The sequence below is a fragment of the Grampus griseus genome, assembly GCF_964374135.1.
Source record: "Grampus griseus genome assembly, chromosome: 3".
Taxonomy (NCBI): Eukaryota; Metazoa; Chordata; class Mammalia; order Artiodactyla; family Delphinidae; genus Grampus; species Grampus griseus.
The window spans coordinates 125,502,604-125,530,338 of NC_139019.1; the positions used below are offsets into that span (position 1 = coordinate 125,502,604).

Consider the following 27,735-nt stretch of genomic DNA (forward strand, 5'->3'; position numbering starts at 1 on the left):
TGTAACTGGGTTAAAATCATGCTATTGTCATTTATTAACTTGGACAAGTCACCTAACATCTCTGAGTCTCATTTCCTCACCTATAAAGGGAGATTCACAATATAGCACCTCCTCAAAAGCTTCTGTGAGGCTTAATATAATAAATGTGAAATTTTGTGCATCCAGAGATAAATATCCAGCAACTGTCAACTGTTGTCATTCTGCTTGTTTTGCAGCTTATAGGGAGTTGACAAAGTACTTTAACACCCATTGTTTTACTTGATCCCCTCCAGGACTCTGAGTGTGGGGCCATTAATTACCCTTGGAAAGGTGAGAACATCAATTAAGTGATTTGTCCCCAGAGGTAAGGGACAGCACCAGGATTAGAACCCAAGTGTTCTGATTCTGATATGGCTTGTGACTTTGGAAGTTCTGAATCTGGTGGGTGACAGAATCTGAGGCTCATCTCAGGTTAAGAAAGGGAGTTCCTTAAACGACTGTGAAGAAGTTCATGGGAAAGGGAAGAAAAGGAAGTTAACCATGCTGCTTCCTTCATCGGTTCTCTTCCACTCCCATCTACCCTATCGTCATCTGTGGGCCTCCGCAGGCAGTACAAGAGGAAAAGTGAACAAATTAACGTATACTCTATATCGGATAGTGCCCAGTTCGTGGCAGATAATTAAATCAAGACTACCTGCTAGGAAGTGACTAGCAGGAAGTCGCTGAGGAAAGGGCGGTTGGGGGTTTAGCCTGAGACCTGAGAGACAAGTAGAAACCAGGTACTGGAACAAGTGTTCAGGTCCGGAAAGAGAACAAGCTTGGCAAGCAAAGGAGGCCAGGATGGGTGGGAGAGGGCTGAGGGAGGGAGAGATGCCACGTGAGGAGCGTGAGGCGTAATGGGCCGGGGCCCAGAGCATTCAGGGCTTCGGGGGCATAGGGAGAAATTTGATATTATCTGTAAATGTCAAGGAAAGCCACTGAGGATTTTAAACGAGGATTGGAATTGCATTTCATATTTATTTTTTCTTTTACATCTTAAAAAGAGCCTCTGGCTATTGGGAACTTTGGTGGAAAGTAAGTTACACTGGGGCAAGAGCCCCTCTAACTTTCTAGCAGACCTTTTCCCATTCAGGGCCTCCATTTATCTATCAATAAAGGAGGGTGGGTGGGAACGCGGGTCCTAAGGAATCGAAGATGAAGACGATACCCCTCGCAAACAAAGAGCAGTTTACAGCTCTCGTTAGATCATTTCCGCGTTTCCCTTGATACTGATTCCTCGCAATACCCTCGGGGCTAAGGCAGAGAACCAGCAATCTGCCTACTTCGAAGATGATTCATCGCCGTGCAAAGGTCAGGAGGAATCTCCGTAAGGGACGCGTGGCTCCTTCTGTACAGGGCAGCCAATCGCAAGGAGGAAAGCGGCCAGGGGGCAGCACCCTTGCCTGTCCTGGCCGCGTCATTGGCTGACAGCCGCGTCGTTCTTCCGCGGTGCCACGTGACCGTGCATACTGAACTTTCGCGGTTAGAGTCGCCTTCAGCACCTCCCCGCAGGTTCCTTCTCGCAGCTCCCCTGGGCCCCGCCTCCTCCAGGGGCCGGGCGATGGGCGGGCAAGGGGGCTGGGGGGTTAAAGGGAGGCCGGCCCGGGAGTGGGCTGCCTCTGCCCGCGTCACCCTATCCCCTCAGCCCCGCCGCGGCAGAGGACGCGCCTTGGATCCAGGTCGCATGGGGCGGCCCAGACTCCAGAGGTGAGGAGAGGGGAGGGACTCGAGACGCGGGGGAGACAGCGGTGCCGGCCTTCCCGTGGTCAGCGGGCCCCTCTTGGGGTCGTCCTCGCCTCTGACCCAGGTGTGGTGGGAGGAAGCGCGCACCAACGGTAGCCGCGGGCGGTCGTAGCTGGGCCGTGCGAGGTGGGTGTGCGTAGGAGTTATTTCCTCTGTCGGCAGGGGCGGAGGCAGGGCCAGCGTCAAAGCCCCACTCCCCCAACCCGGGTGATCCCGACCCAACTCCGACGGCAGAGGGCTGCCCATCCTCCACCCAACACTTCGCGCCGGGTGCCCCGCTCCCCGCTGGTAACGGTGCGGCTCTTCCGCCAGAGTCCTCGTAGCGCCTTCTCGAACCCAGATATCTGGCAGCAGGACCAAGGAGATAAGAGCCGCCACCACCACCTTAGACTGATGGGGGAACTGAGGCTTGAGCAGGAGAGAGGACTTGATTACCTTGGTTTTTAAAACCACACACCTGGTTAAGTACAAATCAGGACCTTTAGTTTTTCAAGACTCATAGACTTAAGTTGCAATTCTTTCACTGGATAGATGGAGACACTGACAGGACACAGAGGGACAGAGCGTTGCCGAAAATTACACAGCAAATCATTTGCAGAGCTAGGACTTGTACCCAGCTTTACCAAACTCATAGACTATTAGGCTGGGCCCTTCCTTGCACAGATTGGGGATCACGGTGAGTTAGACGCATTCAGGACTTAAACTCCTTTCTGGCACTCATTCTAGTACCTTTTTCCTCCTTGTCCCTGAGACTTTTTGTGTGAAATCTGGAACTAATGTGAGATCCAGTATTGGGTTAAGCAGAAGTTCTTGTCTTTGAAAGTTGAGTCAAGAAGAAATGGAGGGGGCTTCCCTGGTGGCGCAGTGGTTGAGAGTCCGCCTGCCGATGCAGGGGACGCGGGTTCGTGCCCCGGTCCGGGATGATCCCACATGCCGCGGAGCGGCTGGGCCCGTGAGCCATGGCCGCTGAGCCTGCGCGTCCGGAGCCTGTGCTCCGCAAAGGGAGAGGCCACAACAGTGAGAGGCCCGCGTACTGCAAAAAAAAAAAAAAAAAAAAAAAGAAGAAGAAATGGTGGGTCCAAAGCTGTTGGCAAGAAATAAGCCCCCTTTTTTTTTCTTCAGTAATCTCAAGGGACGGAGACTAGTAGTTGTCATTTACTGAGCAAATGCTATGTGCCAGGCGCTGTGCTAGGTACTTTACTTGGGTTAGTTTTAAAACAACAGTGCAAGTTGAGTAATGTTATCCCCATTTTACAGGTGAGAAATTAATGCTGAGTAAAATGAAAATTTTCAGTCAGTGCCATACAGCTGTTGAACAGTTTAGCTGGGATCTGAATAGAGATCTGTCTGACTCCAGGACATACCTAGTGATTCTCCAAATAGGCTCTCAGCCCACTGACTCAGAATCACCCAGGGAGCAGTCTTGGATCTCATCCCTGGATTTGTCTGAGAAGCTGCATTTTAACAGATCTTCATGTTTGATATCATTGTATTGTACTATAATTTGCTGCCTCCTGGAGGAAGATCTAGAGATGATCTATTCAGGGATTTGGCGACTAGATTAGATTCACTAGGGGTCATTTTATGCATTGATATTACTTTTAATGAGTATAAACCCCCAGGTAGATGATTGCCAGACTAATTTCTTTCTCTTTTTTTTAGTATTTTTTTTTGGTTTGTTTGTTTTTATAAATTTATTTATTTATTTATTTTTGGCTGTGTTGGGTCTTTGGTGCTGTGGCAGGCTTTCTCTAGTTGAGGTGAGCGGGGGCTACTCTTTGTTGTGGTGCGCAGGCTCCTCATTGCGGTGGCTTCTCTTGTTGCGGAGCATGGGCTCTAGGTGTGCAGGCTTCAGTAGTTGTGGCACGTGGGCTCAGTAGTTGTGGCTTGCGGGCTCTAGAGCATAGGCTCAGTAGTTGTGGCGCATGGGCTTAGTTGCTCTGCGGAATGTGGGATCTTCCCAGGCCAGGGCTTGAACCTGTGTCCCTTGCATTGGCAGGCAGATTCTTAACCACTGCGCCACCAGGGAAGCCCCAGACTAATTTCTTGACACAAACTTGGTTATGGTGTATGGAGGTGGAGGGGGAGGAGTAACTGATTTTTCTTCACCACATAGCTCTTTTTTTTTTAAGATTTTTTTAATATATATTTTAAAAATTTATTTATTTTTTTATTCTTTTTTTTTTTTTGGCTGCGTTGGGTCTTTGTTGCTGCGCGCGGGCGTTCTCTAGTTGCGGTGAGCAGGGGCTACTCTTCATTGCGGTGCACCGTCTTTTCACTGCGGTGGCTTCTCTCGTTGTGGAGCACGGGCTCTAGGCGCACAGGCTTCAGTAGTTGTGGCTCGCGGGCTCTAGAGCGCAGGTTCAGTAGTTGTGGCGCACGGACTTAGCTGCTCTGCGGCATGTGGGATCTTTCCTGACCAGGGCTCAAACCCATGTCTCCTGCATTGGCAGGCGGATTCTTTCTTTCTTTCTCTCCCTTCCTTCCTCCCTCCCTCCCTCCCTTCCTTGGGTCTTCGTTGCTGTGTGCGGGCTTTTCTCTAGTTGCAATGAGTGGGGGCTACTCTTTGCTGTGGTGCTGGACTTCTCATTGCAGTGGCTTCTCTTGTTGTGGAGCACGGACTCTAGGCACGTGGGCTTCAGTAGTTGTGGCATGTGGGCTCAGTAGTTGTGGCTCGCAGGTTCTAGAGCACAGGCTCAGTAGTTGTGGCACACGGTCTTAGTTTCTCCACAGCATGTGGGATCTTCCCAGACCAGGGATCGAACCTGTGTCCCCTGCATTGGCAGGTGGATTCTTAACCCCTGCGCCGCCAGGGAAGCCCTTTACCACATAGCTCTTAAACTGTTATTCGTCCGTTCCCTCAACAAATATTTGTTAAGCACTTATTAGGTGCTCTACATGTTTCAAGGTACTGGGGATAGAACTATGAACTGTATTAAATATTAAATTTAATAATAGGCTCAGAAATGAGGAGAGCACTTGGCCATAAAATTATTGCTTTGAACTAGCTCCTAAGAGCTCTTAGCAAGGAAATAAATTTGGGGGTCATGTGGTATTTTAGAAGAGATCTAAGCTTGGAAATAGGAAGATGAGGACTGAGAATCTGGTCCTACCAGTTGAGCAAGTGACTAAACTTTGATGTTTTTCATATTGGAGAATAGGAATTCATACTCTGATTCTCAGATTTACTGAGGAGGCAAGTGGGAGATGTAGATGAAATCTTTTTAAAAATTTTATTAAAATTTTTTTCTTTTTTTCTTTCTTTTTTTGGTTTTTTTATTTAGATGAAATCTTTTTGAAAGCAGTGAATTACTATGCAAGGAACTATTTAATTATTTTACCATGGTTTTACATTAAGCTATTTTCCTCTTGGGTATTTTATTATTTTGTCTTATATTGGGCTTTATACAAGAAAAAATATATCGTAGTGCTTTTACTACTGATATAAGCCTTGTGGTAGTTCTTCTTTTTGCATCACAGAAATAAATGGGCATTGTTAATCATTTGTGATAACTGGAAAACAAGGAATATTTTTTTGGCTTCATTATATTAACTTGAAACTTCACCTGTTTGTTCATTTCAATAAACATAGATCTGTAACCATACATAGCAAGTGGGAGGCATTGTGTTAGGTTCTGGGTTATGTAGACACGAGGATGACTTGGTGTCTGCCCTAAAGTGGTACTCTCATTTGAGACACATGTAAACTTGAGTGCTAAATAGCTATATGTCATGTGTTGGGGAAGCATAGCCTAAGAAGTTTCAGCCCCCTTCTCCTAGTCATTTGAGGTGGGACTTAAAAGATTAGAAAAAGGACCAAGATAGATGGAGATAGAAGGGAAAGACATCCCCAACTGAAGGAACGACATGAGCAAGGGTCCCAAAGGGCAAAGGATGCTTATTAGTATTTTCATGGACTGGTGATTGGAACACTGGTGCATGAAAAGAAGCAAGAGAAAGGCAGTTGCAGGCTCATTCACAGAGAGAAGACTATACTAAAGTTATTTGACTATATTTCAGTAGGAGGTGGAGAGCCATTGCAGATTTTTGAAGAGTGTATCCAAATGGTTTGATGCCATGTTGTTACAGAATGCTTCTTTTGAAGAAGAGGCATCATGGGATGGTGGTTAAAAACATTGGTTCAATTCAGTGTTTAAGGCTGAAGTATGTCATCAACTTTCAAATAGTTGAGGGAAAAAACACCCCCAAACAAACCAACCTGAGTGTATGAAGAGTGCAGAAGTAGTGCAGATGTAGCAAAACATTAACAATTGGTATATTGTTAAATGGGTGGATTGTGAATAAGTGTTCCATGTATCATTCTTTCAACTTTTCTGAATATTTGAAAAGTTTCAAAATAAGCAGTCCAGAGTCAGAGAGTAGGTTTGAATCAGACAGGTCTTGATTCTCATCATGGTTCTACTGCTTATAAGCTGTGTGAGTACTGGAAAATTATTTCTGAACTATATAGTCCACACCTATTCCAGCCTAGTTTAACTGGAATTTTCCACTTAGGAGAAGAGATTTTTTTGGTAGATGACTTGTTCACATTAATATTAGGTTAATGCTAAGACTTCTCGGGACTTCCCTGGTGGTGCAGTGGTTTAAGAATCCGCCTGCCAATGCAGGGGACACAGGTTCGAGCCCTGGTCCGGGAAGATCCCACATGCTGCAGAGCAGTTAAGCCCGTGTACCACATCTACTGAGCCCGCCTGCCACACCTACTGAAGCCCGCGCGCCTAGAGCCTGTGCTCCGCAGCAAGAGAAACCACCGCAATGAGAAGCCTGTGCACCACAACGGAGAGCAGCCCCTTCTCGCTGCAACTAGAGAAAGCCTGCGCGCAGCAACAAAGACCCAGTGCAGCCAAAAAAAAAAAAAAACTTCTCAAGTTTTCCGCAAACCTTAGATTGAGGTTATTTTATATAGTAGCTATTTATATCCCCTTCTCTGTCTTCTTTTGGATTGTTTAGTATTTTCTGTAATTCCATTTTATCTCCATTGTTTATTAGCCATAACTCTTCGTTATTAATGGGATTGCATTAGAATTTATAGTATACATCTTTTTAAATATTTATTTGTGGCTGTATTGGGTATTCATTGCTGCGTGCAGGCTTTCTCTAGTTGCAGCGAGCAGAGGCTACTCTTCATTGTGGTGCGCGGGCTTCTCACTGTGGTGGCTTCTCTTGCGGAACACAGGCTCTAGGCACGTGGACTTCAGTAGTTGTGGCATGCAGGCTCAGTAGTTGTAGCTCACAGGCTCCGTAGTTGTAGTGCATGGGCTTAGTTGCTCCGTGGCATGTGGGATCTTTCCCGACCAGGGCTTGAACCCATGTCCCCTGCATTGGCAGGCGGATTCTTAACCACTGCACCACCAGGGAAGTCCCAATATAGTATGCATCTTTAACTATCACAGTTTGCCTTCAAGTGATATTATACCATTTCATGTATAGTGTAAGAACCTTGCAATACTATGCTTTCTCTCCTGGCTTTCTGTATGTTAAAATATATATATATAACATAACATTGGCCATTTTAACCGTTTTAAAGGTACAATTCAGTAGCATTAAGTACATTCTCAATGTTTTGTAACTGTCACTACTATCTATTCGCAAAACTTGAAACAGCAACTCTATAACAATTAGGCAATAACTCTCCATTCCTCCCGGTCCCTGGTAACCTCTAATCTATTTTCTGTCTCTATAAATTTGCCTATTCTAGATATTTAATATAAGTGGAATTATATAATATTTGTCCTTTTGTGTCTGGCTTCTTTCACTCATCAGTGTTGTAGATGAAGAGTATCAGAACTTCATTTCTTTTATTTATTTATTTTTAAATATTTATTTATTTATTTGGCTGCGTTGGGTCTTTAGTTGTGGCATGTGGGATCTTTTTTAGTTGCGGCATGTGGGATCTAGTTCCTTGACCAGGGATTGAACCCGGGCCCCCTGCATTGGGAGCATGGAGTCTTAACCACTGGACCACCAGGGAAATCCCTGAACTTCATTTCTTTCAAATGGCTAAATAATATTTCATTGTGTGGCTTAGACCATAATTTTTTTTCCATTCATCTGTTGATGGATACTTGGGTTGTTTCCACCTTTTGACTATTGTGAATTATACTGTTATGAACGTTTGTGTACAAGTATTTGTTTGATCCCTGTTTTCAGTTCTTTTGAGGGTATACCTAAGAGTGTAATTGCTGGGTCATATAGTAATTCCGTTTAACTGTTTGAGGAACTACCGAACTGTTTTCTACAGTGTTTGTACCGTTTTACATTCCCAGCGCAATGTATTAATTATCTTTCAAAAGTCAGTTAATTCTTTTTGAAAAAAAAATTTTTTTTGTTAACATAACTTTTAAAAACAGAAACCACTCTATGCATCAACAGAAGACTTATTAAGTGCCTCCTGGGTGCCCAGTTCTATGCAGGGTGTTGTGAGAGTTCACAAAAAGCATAAAATATCTCCTTGAATAATTTTTAATCTAGTTGGGAAGATAAAGCATACATTCATCTGACATTTATTGAGCATCTAAACAATGGGAATTCAGAGAAAAATGAGATTCTATTTATGTGCTGATGACCTATATACTCTTCCCCTCCCCATTTATTTTTTCAATTTTGGCTTCTCTCCTATGCTTGACACTCCCATTTCTAATTGCCTACTGGACATTCTCATTTGGATATCTAATAGAAATCTCAAACCTATGAAATATAAGTCAACCTTTTTGTTGCCTCTTATCTTTCCATTTCCTCTTCCATATTCTCATGCACTATCCTTTTGTGTGGTCCACCTAACAGAATTCATGTTAGACGTGTCCATCTCCTTTAAGCACCATCTTGTGTCTAATTGCACCACTGAAATGTCAAACCTCCATTCCTGCCCTGTCTTGGAATTTATGCCTTTGTCAGCCATAGTTTACAGGATGAAGTCCAGGCTGACAAGGGATTACATAAGAAACTGATCTTTCACTCGGTCTTTTTTTTTTTAATTTTATTTTTGGCTGCGTTGGGTCTTCATTGCTGCATGCAGGCTCTCTTTAGTTGCGGCGAGCGGGGGCTGCTCTTTGTTGCGGTGAGTGGGCTTCTCATTGCGGTGGCTTCTCTTGCTGCGGAGCACAGGCTCTAGGCACGCGGGCTCAGTAGTTGCCGCATGTGGGCTCAGTAGTTGCAGCACACGGGCTCTAGGGTGCAGGCTCAGTAGTTGTGGCGCACAGGCTTAGTTGCTCCACAGCAAGTGGGATCTTCCCAGACCAGGGATTGAATCCGTGTCCCCTGCATTGGCAGGTGGATTCTTAACTACTGCGCCACTAGGGAAGTCCCTCACTCCAGTCTTACCTCATGCAGTTTCACCCCAGGAATCTGGCAATCTAGGTGACTTCTTCCTGGGTCTTGGGTTTTCCTGGGACCCTTCACTTGCCTGAGTTTCCTTTCTTTTCTTACTTTGCAACTTCCACACATTGGCCTACAGCCTATTCCCTGCTCTCTCAGAGTATGCCGAACCTCTGTTATGGCACTTAGAATGTTATAGTTTATCTGTGTATAAATCTGTCTTAACCCACTGATTGTGGGTAGAAACTGGGTTTCTTATTCATTTTCGTAAGAATTTACTGATCTCCTACTATGTGCTAAGCATTGTTCTTGGTACTGGGGATACAGTAGATATGAGAAAGACTATAAATAATAGTTTTTTAAAAGTTTAAATACATAATATAATTTTCAAAAGTCTCTATGAAAATGCTGTGAAGAAAATAAAGCTAGATGAGGGTTTAGGGAATGATGGAGTGGCAGTATTATTTTATTTGGGATGGTCAAGGAAGGCCATTGTATGGAGAGGATATATAAGCTGAGGCATGAAGGATGAGAAAAGGCCTGCAGAGATCTGAGGGTGTGATTGTTCCAGGCAGAGAACTTGAGCAAGTGCAAAGACCCTAAGAAGGGAATCAACTTGCCATGTTCCAGGAACAGCAAGAAGGCCAGTAGGAAATGAGGGTGGAGAGGTGGGCAGGGTTCAGATGTTATAAGCTATTGGAGTAGCCCATGTGAGATCTGATGGTGGAGGGTAGTGAGAAGTGATTGGATTCCAGATACTCTGGGCAGTGGGGAGAGGATGGATATATTACTCAAGGTAGAGAAGACAGGACTTCCTGATGGACTGTATGTGGGAGTCGGGTGGGGATAAGGAAAAGAAATATTGACTGCTAGATTTGTAGTCTAGGTTCTGATGCATTGTGTCTAGCACAGTGGTTAGCTTACAGTAATAAGCAGGCCAGTACCCAGTCTCTAGGAGCTCACATAGAAAGTTAACCAATCCATCCTTGGAAGGCTTGTTGGCACTTCACAGAACAAAGATGCATCTGAATTTTCATTTCTGGCGGGGGGCAGTCCTCTCACAGTATTAACTTCCTAGTCTAGGGCAAAGGAACAGTGGCCTGGGCTCCAGCTGTGCTGGTTGCAAGCACCTGTAAGTGGGATGGAGATGGATACAGAAGCCTTTGCTCATCCTTAGCTTCCCGGGCCTTACAATGCTGTTATCTTCCCTGAACTTGTCTGACAACAGTGAGTTGGAGGATCAGATGGAATAGTGTAAATGGAAACTCTGTCTTGGTTTTACCTGTTTATGGTTTAGTTTTTTTTTTTTCTAAAATAATCTTAGGGACTTCCCTGGTGGCGCAGTGGTTAAGAGTCCACCTGCCAATGCAGGGGATACAGGTTCGATCCCTGTTCCGGGAAGATCCCACATGCCGCAGAGCAACTAAGCCCGTGCACCACAACTACTGAGCTTGCACTTTAGAGCCCACGAGCCACAACTACTGAAGCCTGCGCACCTAGAGCCTGTGCTCCACAGCAAGAGAAGTTACTACAATGAGAGAAACCCGCGCACCTCAATGAAGTGTAGCCCCCGCTCGCCGCAACTAGAGAAAGCCCGCGTGCAGCAACGAAGACCCAGTGCAGCCAAAAATAAATAAATAAAAATAAAAAAATTTATAAAAATAAAAAAAATCTTAAACTAATTTTTATTCATAAAGGGCAAAAAAGGAAAATATTACTTGCTTGCTTGAAAAAGAATTGAATAGCATAACAGACCAGAAGATGTAATATGATAATTATTGTCAAATGAGTGATACAGTAAGTGATTTTCTCGAAAACCTTCAGCGCCTATGCACTGTCTGCAGGTGAAAGTCTGCCTTTCTTAACCTGGCATAAAAGCCTTCCAGAATCTCCCCTAGGTACCTTTGCCACTTTCTCTCTCATTGATCTCCCATATGCATCTGGTGCTCTAAACGTATCATAATTTCTCATTCTTTCCCTCCAACCCCAAAACTATTGCTAGTTGTGTTTTCTTTTCCCTCATCCATTTTCCAAGTCCTTCCCTCATTCTTTCATCTCCGACCCAGACTTCAGATCCCAGGTGAGATATGTTGTTCCCAGGAAGCCTTTCTAAACTGCTCTGTCTCTTGCAGATTTCTTCCCTGCTTAGATGCTCTGATCCTAGTAGTTGGCAGCTTCAGTTTTATTTAGCAGTGAGTTGTGGCATACATACACAGAGCAGAGCATGAATATGGAATCGTTATGTTTCAGAGACAGACTTTACCAATCTCTGAACACTGTTGCCTTCCAAAAAGGCATTTCGGTTTCACAAATTGCAAAACTGTTTCGTATGCACTATTGGTTAAAATTATATGCTGTAATTACTTACCAAAAGTAGACATTGTTTCTCTTATATCTGCAAAATTTCCAAAAGAAGTTGGCTGACCACTGTCAGGCTTACATAGAAGGGATATCCCTCTCTTTTAGTTCAGTTCTCTTAGACTCTCAGTAATTCACACGGGAAACAGTGCCAGTGCTGCTGTTTAGTCACCCGGATAAGACAGCTTTCTAAGTAGTCACACTGCATGTGCCTAATTAAAGAAGAAAGTACAGAAATGTTTTTCCTTTTTGTGTTGCCTGAACTGCCATTATACTTTAATATATGAATATGTAAATGTATTTTTCAAATGTTTTGTTGATTTTTTCCTCCAGTTCCTGCAACGTAATGTGGAAGGTTCAAGTGTTTTCTTCTTGAACCTTTCTCTTCTTCACTCTCAATTACCAATGTTGATAAAGGGAGAAACTACCCTAGATGATACAGGAGAATCCTATTTTACTGAATTTCATGGAATATGTAGTATGTATTCCAACTTTCTGAAAATGGGAGTCTGGCTATAGACTGTATTTCAAGGGTAAACACTGTAATTTCATTTTTCATGAAGCAATTGGTGAGTACTGTAATTGAAAGCAGTAACAGGCTTGGGGGAATGAGAGGATTTTTGTGCAAAAAGGGATACTTGAAAAATTTGTTCCAGAGTAGATATTTCCACCTGAAAATAAATATTGCTTTGCATCCTACTTTTTCTGTATTTCAGTTATTTGGTTAGCAAATATTTTCATTTCTGTTTTCGAAAGCATGTACTTGGACACTTCAGGGGATACAAAGATGAAACAGAATAGAGCTTGCTCTCAAGGAGCTTAATTTATATGGAGGTCATACCTACAATTTAGTTTAAGATAATTTTTAATGTAGTTTTATATTGTTTGGGGTTTTAAAGTAGCCTTGAAAAAAGGGGAAAAAGTAGTTTTGAGGAGAATTTTAGGGAGTGACTAGGATCAATAAAAGACTATAGATGGTTTTTGGATTCAGACTGATGGCTAAATCATTTCCACTTCTAGGACTGTTTGTGAGTGAATACCTAATTTTTTGAGAGCTGGAGATGGAAAAGGACTATGGCCATGAGTATAGAGAAAGGAGAGTTGGGCACAAGTTTGTAGATGTCAGTGCCAGGTCATTTTGGGTAGCAGGTAGGTGAAACTGGGATGTGTAGGATAACTGAATTTCAAAGTGTTTAGAAGTACCTGAAGTTAGAGAAAGCTAATTAGGTAGGTGATAGGAATAGTAACATGCTCAAAAAAAGAGCTATTCTTGGAGTCTTAAAATCTGGATTTTATTATCTGGCTCAGTCACTTACACAAGCTAAATGAATAACTAAATTGGTCAAGACACTTCACTTTATTATGGTCTATCTATATCTTTATATTTAATGTGGGTTTCTTATAGACAGCATATAGTTGGGTCTTATTTTTTAAATCTTATCTGGCAATCTGTTTAATTGGCATGTTTAGACTATTCACATTTTTAAAATATTTTATTTTTGGCTGCGTTGGGTTTTTGTTGCTGTGCAGGGGCTTTCTCTAGTTGCGGTGAGCAGGGGCTACTCTTTGTTGCAGTGCACGGGCTTCTCATTGCGGTGGCTTCTCTTGTTGCGGAGCACGGGCTCTAGGCACGCAGGTTTCAGTAGTTGCAGCACACGGGCTTCAGTAGTTGTGGCTCGTGGGCTCTAGAGCGCAGGCTCGGTAGTTGCGGCGCACGGGCTTAGTTGCTCCCTGGCATGTGGGATCTTCCCGGACCAGGGATCGAACCCATGTCCCCTGCATTGGCAGGCGAATTCCCAACCACTGCACCACCAGGGAAGCCTTGACTATTCACATTTAATGTGGTTTTTTTTTTATATGTTTGGATTAAATTCTACCATCTTGCTAGCTGTTTTCAATGTGTTCTATCTGTTTTGGGTCTCATTCTTCTTTTGGGTTAATTGAGAATTTTTTATGATTCTATTTTGTCTCCACAATTAGCTTATTATTTATATCTTAAAAAATTTATTGGTTACCCTTGAGTTTACAATGTACATCTTTAATCAGAGCCTACCTTCAAATAGTATTATATTACTTCATATATAGTATAAGACCTTACAATTCTTAATTCCCCCTACCATTCTTTGTGCTCTTGTTTTGTGCATTTTATTTTGCATGTGCTGTAAAAATGCATTTCTATTTTTGCGTTAGTTATTTTTTTTAGAGCAATTAAAGATTTTTTTAGTTAAAAATAAATATTGTTTTCATTTGTTCCATTTCTTAGACTTTATTTGTTGTGTACTGTGTAGACCTGAGTTTTTGTCTGGGGTGTGTGTGTGTGTGTGTGTGTGTGTGTGTGTGTGTGTGTGTAGTAGTGCTGGTCTGCTGGCAATAAATTCTCTTAGTGTTGGTCTGAGAAAGTTTTTATTTCTTCTTCATCTTTCAAAAAGTATTTTCTCTGGGGATGGAATTCTGGGTTGACAGTTATATTTCTGTGATAAAGGTATCACTCCATCTTCTGGCTTGTATGGTTTCCAATAAGAAGTCTGCTGTAATTCATATCTTTGTTCCTGTGTATGTAGTGTGTTTTTTCTTTTTTTTCCTTTGGCTGTCTTTAGAATTTTATCTTTGTCTTTTGTTTTCAGCAGTTTGAATATGATATGTGTAGGTGTGTGGTGCTGTGTTGTTTGGTTTGGCTTTGTATTTGTCCTTCTTGGTATTCTCAGAGATTCTTGGATCTATAGTTTGGTATCTGTCATTAATTTTGGAAAATTCTTGGCTATTATGTCTTCAAATATTCCTTCCACCCATTCTCTGTCTTCTCTTTTTGGGATTCTAATTATGCATAAGTTAGTTTGTTTAATACATCCCACAGCTCTTGGATTTTCTCTTAAATTATTATTTTTCATTTTTTTTTAAATTCTATTTTTCTGTTTTAGTTTGGGTAATGTCTGTCGACCTATCTTCAATTTCATTGATTCTCTCTTTGGCTCTGTCAGGTTTGATGGTCCTGTCAGAGGCATTCTTTATCTCTGTTACCACGTTTTTCACTTTTAGTATTACATTTCAGTTCTTTCTTACAGTTTCCATCATCCTGTTGCACTTTCTAGTACTAATTTTTATCTTTTTACTTTCCAGCTAGCTGCCATATAGGGCGAGATTTGAATTTTGTTAGTTTTTTCTTATGCCTCTTTTAGGTTTGGAAAAGCGTTTTGGCCCAGAACTCACTAAGAACTATTCCAAAATAGAAGGACATAAGGAATGCACTCCGACTAGCTTGGCCTGAAAGTAGGAAGTGAGAAGAGAGTTATAGACCAGTTGCACTGAGGAATGAAGAGCTGCTGTGTGTATTCACCAATCTGATTGACTTTCCCAGGGTAAGTGGTCATCTAAATCTGTTCTTTTCTTCCTTATCTATTTAACAAGACCATCAATGTAACTACTGTTTTACTCTTGTTCATTGGGATGACCAGCTATAGCCCTTTTGTCCTAAACAAAATTAATGTGGGTTACTTTTACAAATATTGTGTTCTTGAATGGGTCATGGGTCCTGGATTATGGCATCTTGGCAACATTAGGCTTATAGAACCTCACAAGGGCCTATCTTTCTGTCAGTTCTGAGGCAGGAAACTACCCGAGTCCTTTGTCTAATATATTTTATCTCTTATTGGCCACAGTCATAAATTTGTTTATTCATTTATTATTTCCTTCATTCAAATATTTTGTAAGCCTGCTATCTCAGAGTTACCGTACATTGTTGATGATTACAATGATGAACAAGATGTCCTTTCCTCCAGGACCTGGAGAGACTCTTCCTTAACTAATACAAAAGTATGATTAGTACTGTAACGGAGGCGTGAAGTGCTATGGGACACAGATTCATTTGGGCTGGGGTCAGTGCTTTGAAGAAGAGAGAGCATTTTAACTGGGTTTTAAAAATGATTGGGGTCTTGATAGAGAGTTGGATGGCCCTTCTAAGCTAAGCAAACAGCCAACGCAAAGCCACTGATTTGTGAAGTGTTTGGCAGCTTACACTCTGTTCCTCTGAAGGTCTGTTTCTTTTTCCTTCTCTTTTACTCTTATTACAAGACTTATTTTTTGTTGTCCCTCCTCTCTTTTTGCTTATTTTTACCTTCTTTGTTTTCCTGTAGTTCTTAGCGGTAGGTCTTATGGCTGTAGCTTTATAGTTTAGGACCCGGAGATGCAGTATCACCTGGATCTCCTCCTAGTTGAAGTGTTGGGCAACATTATTCCTCTATTCAGCTCATGTTTTAGAGTGTATACTTAGGATAGTAAAGCGAATCTTTCTTTGCATGAATATAGATCCTGCCCTTAGGGCAGATATGACTCTATACTAGAACAAAGTAGAATAGAACAAAAGCTTTCAGAGATCAGACGCTTGCCGCATCAGCCTACTGCATGCTGTTGATGTTTCTTTCCTTCAGCAGTCTCTTATCAGCTTCTCTCTTTTCTTTCCTACCAAACCAGAGCATGTTGTTCAAAGACACAAATGCATTCTGTGCTAGTTTTTTTTTTTTTCTCAAAACATACCTTTACTCTGTCACTCACATTTTCTTTCTGTTTATTTTCAACAACTAGTAGGTTATCTTAAAAAGGACCCACCCCCTGAAAAAACAAAAACAAAAAAACCATCTTCCTTGTTTCAGGGACTTTTGCAGGTAAGGTAGGTGTCAAGGTTTGAGACCAGATCCTCTTTTGCAGTATTCATGGGCGTGAAAAATCTGAAAATAAGACTGTTAGTAGCATATAGAAAGGAGGAGACAGGCTACCCCAGTACTGTTTCTTGAGAAAAAAATTTCAGGGGGAGCCAGGCAGAGATGGAGAAGAATCCTTGATAGTTTATACTTTTGGGAAGTCCTGTACTCAGTGACTTATTTGCTTTAACTTGGTCTGATTCTTTTTTCCTGGATCAAGACAAATGAGGCTCAACTAAGGAAAGTGAATATAAGATACTACCCCCAAGTGAACTCCTCTTAACTCTCATGAATGACAAGTAGGACTGTTAAAATGTGTGAGTACTGAGAATTACTTAATCAGTTAACCCTCGTATTTTCTCTGGGGTAGGAGGCTGAAACATCTATCTCCAGAAATGTCTTTGAAAAATAAAGAGCAAGATGACCAATACAGTCCTCCATCTAGGATCCATCTGGAGCATGAAGAGGAATCACATAATGACTTCCAGCAATTTGAGACCAATGATCAATGCAGACCTCATGCTAGGATCCATTTGGAGCCTCAAGAGAAACCAGATACTAACTTCAAGCAATTTGTCATCAAAAAACTAGAGAAGAGTTGCCAGTGCAATTCAACCAAAGCCAGAAATATCATTTTCGGCTTCCTTCCTGTTTTGCAGTGGCTCCCAAAATATAATCTGAAGAAAAACATTTTAGGAGATGTGATGTCTGGCTTGATTGTGGGCATCTTATTGGTGCCCCAATCCATTGCTTATTCTCTCCTGGCTGGCCAAGAACCTGTCTATGGTCTGTACACATCTTTTTTTGCCAGCTTCATTTATTTCCTACTGGGTACCTCCCGTCACATTTCTGTGGGCATTTTTGGAGTACTGTGCCTTATGATTGGTGAAGTAGTTGACCGAGAGCTATACAAAGCTGGCTACGACACTGCCCATGTTACTTCTTCTTTAGGAGTGGTTTCAAATGAGAGCGCATTATTAAGCCAGCCATCAGGCAAGATATGTGACAGAAGTTGCTATGCAATTATAGTTGGCAGCACTGTAACCTTTATGGCTGGAGTTTATCAGGTAAGAAACAGTGGAATAAGTGGTTGTTTCTGGCAAAAGAAATCACTATGCATGAAGTCTCAGATCTGTAAGGGAACTTAGCAATCATAATAATTAAAGCTGTCTTTTATTGAATGCTCAGGATATGGAAGAGGTAGAGCCAAAATTTAAACCCTGGTTTGACTCCACAGGTAAGAGAAGGCTGCTTCTATTTTCTCAACCCTAGGCAGCCTCTTAACCAATGAATTTCAGTCAGCCAGAATTCAGTTATTTGATTGTAAAAATTCAGACCAGAAAGGGACCTCAGACCACCTAGTACAACTTCTTAATTTTGTATGTCGAGAACTATCAGATTTGCTTGAAGTTATTTGTGGTTGGTTATTGGCAGAGTCAGCACTAACAGGGAAGAGGGCAACAGAATGGGGGTTGGGAGAGGAAGAGTGCAAGAGTTTTTCAAACTACAGATGACTTCCCCCCTTGTTCTAGAATTGCTGCTCTAATGAGTGACTCTCACTAAAGATAGTAGTTTTCCTGGACTGCTGGGAAGGGAAGAAGTTGGGGACCACTATTTCATGCTATCAGCCAGGAGAAGGATTAGAAATGAAATTCTTTTGGGTCTCCCATAGAATCCACTAATCTGCCATTTTCATCATGCCTCTGCCTTTTGGCATTCAGGAGTCAGTGCCAACATTAAACCTCTTCTCTGTTACAGACATGTGGAACCAATGTAGGAGGGGGAAGAGTAGCTCACTTTACTAGGTGCTTGGATAGAAGGAGAGGGAGAAGGGACTGGTGTGCAGAAGAGTTGTGCTCCTCAGAGTTCATTTGTGCTTTTTTGTTAGTATGCCTCACCAAGAATGAGGAATGGTGCAATAGAATTCTGAGGAATTATTGGGAAGAGAAAAAAGAAAGAAAGAAAATGTTATATCTTTGAGGGTATAGAATTAACATGGGAGGCAGTATGGCATAAGCACATATGCATTGGATGAAAATAGTCTCTCAGTTTGAAGTTAGATTAAAGAATTCTATAATAATTTTTAAAGTGTGATTCTATTTTGATGTGAATCTAGTTTTTTGTTTTATCAGTTAAAACTTTACTTTTACGGTAATGATATGTAATTTAAAGAAAAATACATGTTTTTTAAATTAGAATTTTTCCAACTTGTGTTTTTATGATTTCTCATGGATCCTTGAGAAATTTTTTTCTTTTTCAAAGCGATCTGAACCTTATTCAAGTTTAAGAAACATTGTGCAAGAAGGTAGGAATCCTAAGCTCTTGTCTGGGCTAGTCAGTAAGGGCAAGTTGCTTAGCCCTCTGAGTGTCAGTAAAATGAGACCTCTCTTTGTAAAATGAGAGGATTGATAAATGATTGTGTTTTTTTTCTAGCTCTGACATTCTGTGGTGCTCTGATGGTATGTCTCCACACAAAGAAATACCAGGGGAATACAGGATTTAGAAGCTCTTTTCCATTTATATTTAACAGTTGTATATCCTTCCTTCCAGGTAGCGATGGGCTTCTTTCAAGTGGGCTTTGTTTCAGTCTACCTCTCAGATGCCTTGCTGAGTGGATTTGTCACTGGTGCCTCCTTCACAGTTCTTACATCTCAGGCCAAGTATCTCCTTGGACTCAGCCTTCCTCGGAGTAGTGGCGTGGGATCACTCATCACTACTTGGATACATATCTTCAGAAACATCCATAAGACCAATATCTGTGATCTCATCACCAGCCTTTTGTGCCTTTTGGTTCTTTTGCCAACCAAAGAACTCAATGAGCGCCTCAAGTCCAAACTTAAGGCACCTATTCCTACTGAACTCTTTGTTGTTGTGGCAGCCACATTAGCCTCTCATTTTGGAAAACTAAATGAGAAATACAATACCAGTATTGCTGGACATATTCCCACTGGGTTTTTGCCACCCAAAGCACCGGACTGGAACTTAATTCCTAATGTGGCTGTAGACGCAATAGCTATTTCTATCATTGGGTTCGCTATTACTGTATCACTTTCTGAGATGTTTGCCAAGAAACATGGCTACACAGTCAAAGCTAATCAGGAAATGTATGCCATCGGCTTTTGCAATATCATTCCTTCCTTCTTCCACTGCTTTGCTACTAGTGCAGCTCTTGCAAAGACATTGGTTAAAGAATCCACAGGCTGTCAAAGTCAGCTTTCTGGTGTGGTGACAGCTCTGGTTCTTTTGTTGGTCCTCTTGGTAATAGCTCCTTTATTCTATTCCCTTCAGAAAAGTGTCCTTGGTGTGATCACTATTGTGAATCTCCGGGGAGCCCTACGTAAATTTAAGGATCTGCCAGAGATGTGGAGGATTAGCAGAATGGATACAGTTATCTGGTTTGTTACTATGCTGTCCTCTGCACTGATAAGTACTGAAATAGGCCTGCTCGTTGGGGTTTGTTTTTCTCTGTTTTGTGTCATCCTCCGCACTCAGAAGCCAAAGACTTCATTGCTTGGTGTGGTGGAAGAGTCTGAAATCTTTGAATCCATGTCTGCCTACAAGAACCTTCGGGCTAAGCCAGGCATCAAGATTTTCCGCTTTGTAGCCCCTCTCTACTACATAAACAAAGAATATTTTAAATCTTCCTTATACAAAAAAACTCTCAACCCAGTCTTAGTAAAGGCAGCTCAGAAGAAGGCAGTAAAGAGAAAGATCAAAAAGGAAACAGCACCTCTCAGTGGAATCCGGGATGAAGTTTCAGTGCAACTTTCCCATGATCCCTTAGAGTTCCATACCATAGTGGTTGACTGTAGTGCAATACAATTTTTAGATACAGCAGGGATCCATACACTGAAAGAAGTTCGCAGAGATTATGAAGCCATTGGCATCCAGGTTCTGCTGGCTCAGTGCAATCCCTCTGTGAGGGATTCCCTGGCCCGGGGAGAGTACTGCAAAAAGGAAGAAGAAAACCTTCTGTTTTATAGTGTATATGAAGCAATGACTTTTGCAGAAGACTCTCAAAATCGGAAAGATATATATGTTCCCAATGGTCTGAGTTTTTCCAGTGATTGATTGAGAAAGTAAATAGAAGGAAGAACACTGTCTAGCCCCAGAGGTTAAAATTTCAAGTTTTTTAACATTTTATACTGTGGAACTGGAAATTGTTGCACACTAGAAATTTTAACCTTTTGGCTCGACAGAATTCTTCCTTTGAAAGTGATGGCCTTTGTAGATACACGGATGCAGCAGAGCTTTTAGTTAGGCAGAATCAAAAAGAAGAAAATACTGTGCTTTTAAACTTTCTTGCAAATATGAGTATTCTTGGAATTAAATAAATATCTATTGAATTGAACTGTAAAGTAGCCCCAAAACTTAATTACCATCTTGTTTTAGGAGATTTGCATCTGGACTGTTCCTTCTCCAGGAGGTAAAGGGATAAAGTTGGCATTTACATGAGAAGTGCTGGAGCCTGTTCGGCATGGCTCTTTGGAGAGGGAGTAGAAAGGAAGTAGGGAGAGAATGTTGTGTGTGCTCTCCTAACAGCAGGTCAAGAGGCTTCTGGGGTAACGGTAGTACCTAGACAAGCTTGTTCTCACTTGTAATTCTCTATTCCCTGTCTTTGCCCCCCAGATGGCAGTCGGATCTCTGGCTTTTAATAAGAAAGCACCATTCCTCTCGGGCACAGTCTTATCAGGAGTCTCATGGCTGAGCAGGTTTGTGAAATCCTACCAGCCAGCCCCATATTATACAGAACGCTCTTGGTGATACATTTGATGTTTTTAGTCAGCCTTTTTGTTTAGGGTAAGTAGGTAAGAAAAGAGCTCTTCATAATCGGCCAACATAATGAGAATCCTCTGTCTCTTCTGTGATCCCTATCTGTCCCTGTTTCTGAGTATTTCTCTACCATTAAGCTCTGTTTTAACTTTCAGTCATTTAGTGTGTTTCCCATGGAATCTGTCCTAAACTGCTATGTCTGATTACCAGCGAGTGACAAGTTTGCCAGATAAAAGGCAAAATGCTGACTCAGCAATTTTATGTAGCCTTTTAAATGAGCTTGAGGCAAACTGTTCAGGACAAATTACAAAAAGGAATGATTGACAGCTTCCCTTAAGACTGTTTATTTAGCAGTGAATTTTTTTTTCTTTCTCATTGTATTTTAGCAAGGGTCAGCTGGGAATTGACAGTCTTTCTCGTATTTGAGAAGCTGCTGTTCATCTTTACTCTGCAAGAAAAATTTATTATAACCAATGGAAAAGAATTCATAGAAGTGATAAGAGTGCTTCCAAAAGAACATCAATAATTGTAGATGTTTTAGTGAAACAAAGCTAATGCTTACTGCCATGTACCCTATTGATGTACAATAAATATTGATGACAGTGACAGCATTTAACTCTTTAGGCCACCTCAAACTATTATGTAAGAGAATTTAGAAGCATCACATTTATACAACCTAAGTTCTGTGGGTGTATTATTTATGATAGCTGGTCACAGGTTTTGGCCCAGAAATACTTCCTTTTGAAAAGCAAGTATGTCTGACATTGAAAGCTTATAGTTCTGTATCTGTACTTTCAAGGGCGTGGAAAAAAACACACAGGTTTTCCAAAGTTAGGACTAGTTGATGTGAAATTGAAACATTTAGCACACCATTTTAAACAAACAAGATAAAAATTGCAAAAGTGAAAAACCATTTTTAACCCACTCCTACATTCTAAACAGTTTAAATATTTATAAGAAGCAAAGCCTATGTGTAGGGCATCTATTGGAGTGGAAGACTTTGAACCATCTTTCTTGTTGGCTCCATAAACTGCAAGTGTTGCTTTTCTTTTGGTAGAGCTCTGCCCATGAGTTTACATGAAAAATGCCTTTCTGTTATTAAAACAAAGCAATTTCTTAGCTAGATTTCTGTCTTTGAGGTGACTGACAGCATGATTAAATGTAATAGTGTTCTGAGTTTTAACATCCTTTTAGAACTTAAGTCTAGAATTTCAGAAATGTTAACTGCTGTTTGTATTTGTGTCTTTTGCTTATTGTTTGTAGCCAGTATTTGCTGTTTCTCTCCAGTCTTATGAATAGTAATAGTAAAATCAGAGTGTCTTGGTTGTCATTTGTTTCTAACCCCTCTTTTACCTCCACAAGCCAGGTTTGAATCCAGATCATTGTAGATATCCAGTGCCATGTGACAGAGTAATGAGTACATGTTCAAGACGACTCTATAATTTAGCAAACCCTAACACAGCAAAAAAACCCCACAAAAAACCATAGAATTTGGAAAATCTCTTAAAAGAACAGAGTAACAGGGTTTGTCTTTTACGTGCCATTTCTGTCCATAACGTGGATATAAGCAATTCTGGAACTTTATGCAGTTAGCAGATTCTTGAATTGTGTTCTGGTTTGTTCTTCTGCCACCTACCCAAACAAACAAGAGATTCTGCTCTTGAAAGCCATTTGTAAAAATATTTAAGGTATCACTAGAATTTAAATCTTACCTTCTCTGCCTGGTTTGAAGTCTGCCTATACTTACATGTTCAGATTTTTTGATTGCTGGTATTTAAAGGAATCAAACCTGAAACCAAAATCTAATTCACCAATGAAACTAACATTTTTCGTTTGCTTTCTTACTCAAGGGTTTGGACTTTAATTCATTAGGTGATATTTTACACACTTTAATGATACGAAGATATCATGCTTACTCTAAACTTTAGAGTCTAAATGAAGCATATTTGCATTGCTTATTGATAAATATACAAAATTCTGAATATCTTAAATTGGTCGTTTAATTGAAATATGTGTACACTCTTGATGGTTAAAACAACCAGAGGGGTGGAGTGGGCCAGTACACTGAGAGACTAAGGGTAACATTCAAGAGACAGATGAAGGGAATAGACCATTGAAAAGACTATCTCTGACCAAACAAGGGATAAAAGAGAGGGACTCAGTTGACTAGGATCCAATCCCTGGTTAGCCACGCACAACAGTAGGAAGACCAGGATTAAGAGCCTCACCTTAGTTTGAAAGCAAGCTCAGAACTGGATTCTGCTTCCAGAAGGGGAGGGCACAGATTCACCAAAGCTGAAAGAGCTGGTAGCCAAGGTTGGGGCCAAAGCCCAGGTTGACCTACTCCAGAGCACTAGACTGAGTGACTGTAGCCTCTGATGGTAGTAAAATTGACAGATGCCTAGTTGACTTTTTTTTTTTTTTAAAGAAGGATCAAAGGAAAACACAATTTGGATAGTCTGACTTAGCTTTTAAACGTTAGTAGACTGAAGCCAAAATTTGTTGGTAAATTTACAGCATGGTAAATGGTGATCTTTGAACTGTGTCAGGGTGTCAGATGAGTTCATTAGGCTATTCTAATGCTAATGACCACATTTTAACAAGAACAGTAATTCTCTGCGTGGGTATTCTCTTAGTAATTTGTCATTTAAGATCACACAGTCTGGGTGTTAGCCCGGATCTTAATATAAAAGTAAGAAAAGTGTTAGTGAATTTCTTGGGAACTTAAATTGAGCCTAGAAGTTATTATGATAAATTCAAGCTTTGTGATCCTTATAAATGTTCTTAATGAATTGTTTTCCTCTGTGTGTTGCTATAGATGAGCCATAACATCAATGTAGACAATACCTCCAATACTTCCGGAGGACCTATGCAGGAGTCTAGGGCCAGGTGCTGGGACTACAGTACTAAATCCAGTAGGTGGGCTCTATGCTAACTCTTTTAGTAACACATGGCGACACTTGGAGGTGCTTTATGGAGGGGCTAAGCTGAGCTTGGACTGAGGTCTGAGCAGGAGGCAGGCAGTTGAGGCGAACAAGGACGCCCCTGGTCTGTTCAAGGAATGATTGTACAGTGACAAGGTAAGAATCCTACCGATAGGATTTAGACTTTGCTTAATTTTTTTGTTCTTTAATGTTTCTCTTTTTTTCTTCTACTGTTTTATCTGTTCTAGTGATGCCTTATTTGAAATTGGGCTTTAAGAACTGCAAAAAGGAAGAAATTGGATCTAGAAGGCTTTTAGGCTCTGAACTAATTTGGCTTTTTTTTTTTTTTTTTTTGGTGTAAGGATTTTAGATAATCATGAGTGGAATCATTCATTTGAGTGCTAATAACAAGAATGAAAATTATAATGCAATAGGCCAAAATAATATACCAGCTAGTTTGTTATCATAGCCTATTATTAAAGTAAAATACTGTAAGTATACAATTTTAGGGTTTTTTTTTTTTGAATGTTAGTAACTTTAGAAATGGAGAATTTAGATGTAGGAGTGGGAGAAATTTATTTTTATAAGGTTATTTTTATCCTGACAAGGACTATTTTTTAAAAAAGGGTTTTGCACCTGAAATTTTAAAGTAAACATGTTAAATACAGTTATACCAAATAGTGGAGTTTTTGGCATGTATTTTATTTTTCTCCTAGTGACATAAAATAGGAAGGAGATATTGAATTATGAAAACTGGAATGATGAAGGACACTAAATGCTTTTATGGGAGCTACCATGTTTGTAAATCTATGCTGGAACATTGTATAACCTTTCTTGGATTTGAATTATGGCTCCGAAATTGGCCAAATAATTATAATCTTCTTAAAAATACCAATGGCAGAATTTCTAACTGAAGGTTTTCACTTGGCAAACAGACAAGCAGCCTTAGCCAGAAAGGATTTTTAGCTGCAGTTTTAAGAAACTTATTTTAGGGAAGTTCTTTTCCCACACCCCATTCCCCATCCCTAAAATAAGTTACTTGGAATGAAACTGCTCTTGCCTTTTCAATTCAAATCAGTTGGGAAGTTACTGTTTGAGTTCTGATGCTGCCATGATTTCTCAAAAATTAGTGTGAACAAACCAGTCTGTATAAAACGCTACCGTTTTTGGTCTCCTCTGCAATTTTGTATACAAATCAAGACAATATCAGGGTGAGAGGTGAATGAACTTAAAATCTCAGTCTTGTTTATTCACTAAAAAAGTATACTGCCTTTTTTTTTTTTACAATTTATTCAAGGCTAATGACTTTGGGGAATATGTTTCATACCATGTATATCTTTTTAAATTAAAGCAAGTGCCTTGATGCTATTCCACATAAATCTTGCTTAACCCTCTATGGGATGAGGATGAGTTATTGATGGATTACAGTCTACTGCAGGAGAGGGGGAATTGGTTAATAGCAGATCCTTTTCATCTGGGATCTATTTGTGATTGTTTATTATATAAGATCCTATATGTGTTGTGATCTAGAGGTGTCATTTCATTTGTCTGCTAATAAATTGTTATGCTAATAAAATACTACTGTGTATAAATTATTCAAGTGTAAGGGGGCAGGGTTTCTAACTAAGGAACACATTCAGGTCACCAGTGAGCTTTACAATACTATCTCTTTATATTTGGAGGGTGATTCAGTCATTCATTTTCCCCATCAGACAAAAGTATCTGTCCTTACAGAAAGTCTTAAAGCATAAAGAAACCCAGTTCTTTCCTTTTTGCTCTGGGGTCCTGAGTGAGTCAGTTCACCCTTTGGGGACTTAATTTTTCCATCGGTGAAAGAGGGAAGAGAACTAGATTGCTCGAAGACCCTTCGAGTTCTTATGTTGCATGACTCCTATTCCATACTGTGTTGAAATCAGAAAACCCAAATCTGGCTTATGTTTTACTACTGTCCTAACACTGAATTTTGAGCCACATTTTCCCCATCAGTACATTGAGGCTAACACCTTATACCAGCTAAGTGAGAGAAGTGGGCGTGCAGCTCCTAACTGGAGCACACGGCTTTGTAAGGACTAATCAGCACCACCCCCGCCCCATACCTGTGGAGAGCCTCTCTCGAATGTCCTCCTTCTTCTGCTTCTCAACTCTGTAGAAGTGGGAGTGTGAGTATAGGCTTAAGGACAGTTTTCAGTCTTCCTTTTGCAGTATTTCTGTAACCCTGAGCATTCTGCCTCTAAGCTCATCCTTACCCACAGAGTGAAGGAGGGTGCACCCACTCTGTCTGCATGCAGCATCTGGGATCCAGAGCCCCTGAAGCGCCTCACACACTCATTCTCTAGCATCTCCTCCAACCAACTTGGAGGATTGTGCTATCCCATCTGTCCTTTCAATGCTTATGTCCTTGGCCTTGTCTCTCATATAGCACTACTGCTTAAGGTTTTAATTTTCAGATCCAGTTGTGACTGATGAAAGTATGGCTTTTCTTGGAGAAATATTCACATGTGCATGTATATACATACACGTGATTATTAAAAAGCCTGGTTCATGGACCCCATATCATAAACACCTTGCATTGTAAGCTCTCCCCAGATGACTACATCCACACTTATGGCTTCAACTACGTTATTATATGCATGCTAACGGCAGCCAAACATGATTTCCAGCCTGACATTTCTAGAACACCAACCAGCATTATCTGTCTATATATAAATCTCCATAGCTGTTACTGGACAGTTCAACCTGGATGCCCAGGGGCATTTCATAAGCAACATACACCCAAACTCCTCCTGTTTTATCTATCTTGATAATGGCATGAGCTAGCTACTCAAGCCAGAATCCTGGGAAATTCTAGAGTATTCCTCTTCAACTCACACACCAAATCCATCTACCTGGCAAGAGTCTTTCAAATCCAACATCTCTTTCGTGCCCTCAGTGTGTATCATTTCTGTTCAGGATGATGCCATAGCCTAACTAGTTTACCTGTATCTCTACAGCTCAGCCTCCACACTAGTTATCAATCAATTTCTAAAAAATAATTTGACGTTTGCTACTTGTAAGTGGTTCTCCAATCTTTTCAGGGTAAGTTCAAAATGAATGCTTTAGCCCACAAGACCTTAAAAACTATGATCTTGCTTACATCTCCAGTCACTTGTCCTACCACACATCCTTTGCTTGACATACCTACCTCTGACCTTAACTGTTCCCAAATGGGCCATTTTGTAATACCCCAGACCTTTATATATGCTGTTCCTTCTGCCAGGAATTGCTTCCCCACCCCATATACCTAACTCCCTACTCCTCCTTCCAGATACTTCATATTAAGTGTCCCTTGCTCTTGGCAACATTTCCTATTGAATTCCTCTTCTCTCATGCAGGGGCTCCTTTGGGCTCTGTCTCTACTCCTGTAAATTCTCTGACTATTCTCTAAAACGGCATTTACCACTCTATTATTATTTTTTCCCTCTCATCTATCTCCTCTGCTTACTGGACTGCTTGAGGGTAGGGTCATGAACTTAATTCATCCTTAGAGCCTCTCTGGCCAGCAGTGGGTATTTTATAAGGTCCAACATTTCAGTGATTACTGAAGGCATGGATATGTTTGATGGGTGGCTATTTCTCTAACACTGGCTCATTTGTAGGGCACATCAATTATCTGCCCAGGGTCAATTACATGGCCTGTGGTTATCAGCAGGTGAAGGGATAGGTGTGTATAATGGGGTGAATTGGGTAGTTTGAGGTACAGTTATTTCTAAGTCAGTTGTTTGAACAAGTCCCACATCCTATGTCTCTCCTCTCTTTTCTCGACTACTTTCTCAGTCTCTACTAAGAGAAATTACAAGTGGCTGCTCCTAGTTTCTTCAGTTGGCTGAATTGTCTCCCTTATGTAGCTCACC

General features: G+C 41.0%; 1 protein-coding gene across 2 annotated transcripts; it reads left to right on the forward strand.

The window, feature by feature from the left end:
* The first annotated feature begins 1,526 nt into the window (after positions 1-1,526).
* On the forward strand, positions 1,527-25,409 carry SLC26A2 (solute carrier family 26 member 2). 2 transcript variants are annotated; one of them, XM_082651207.1, is made up of 4 exons: positions 1,527-1,725; positions 14,631-14,810; positions 16,519-17,215; positions 18,699-25,409. In XM_082651207.1, the coding sequence occupies exons 3-4, from the start codon at positions 16,544-16,546 to the stop codon at positions 20,217-20,219; spliced, it is 2,193 nt and encodes a 730-aa protein (XP_082507333.1). In that variant the 5' UTR covers positions 1,527-1,725; positions 14,631-14,810; positions 16,519-16,543; the 3' UTR covers positions 20,220-25,409. The 2 variants fall into 2 exon arrangements, 1 of the variants encoding a protein (XP_082507333.1); XR_014296516.1 differs by lacking the exons at positions 14,631-14,810; positions 16,519-17,215; positions 18,699-25,409 and adding an exon at positions 10,421-10,546.
* The last annotated feature ends 2,326 nt before the right edge of the window (positions 25,410-27,735 follow it).

What these genes read in the sequence shown, in the direction of transcription:
- SLC26A2 (XM_082651207.1), top strand. Translation starts at nt 16,544, where the DNA reads ATGTCTTTGAAAAATAAAGAGCAAGATGACCAATACAGTCCTCCATCT. An exon ending in TTATGGCTGGAGTTTATCAG is followed by an intron (nt 17,216 to 18,698) that starts GTAAGAAACAGT and finishes CCTTCCTTCCAG; the next exon opens with GTAGCGATGGGCTTCTTTCA.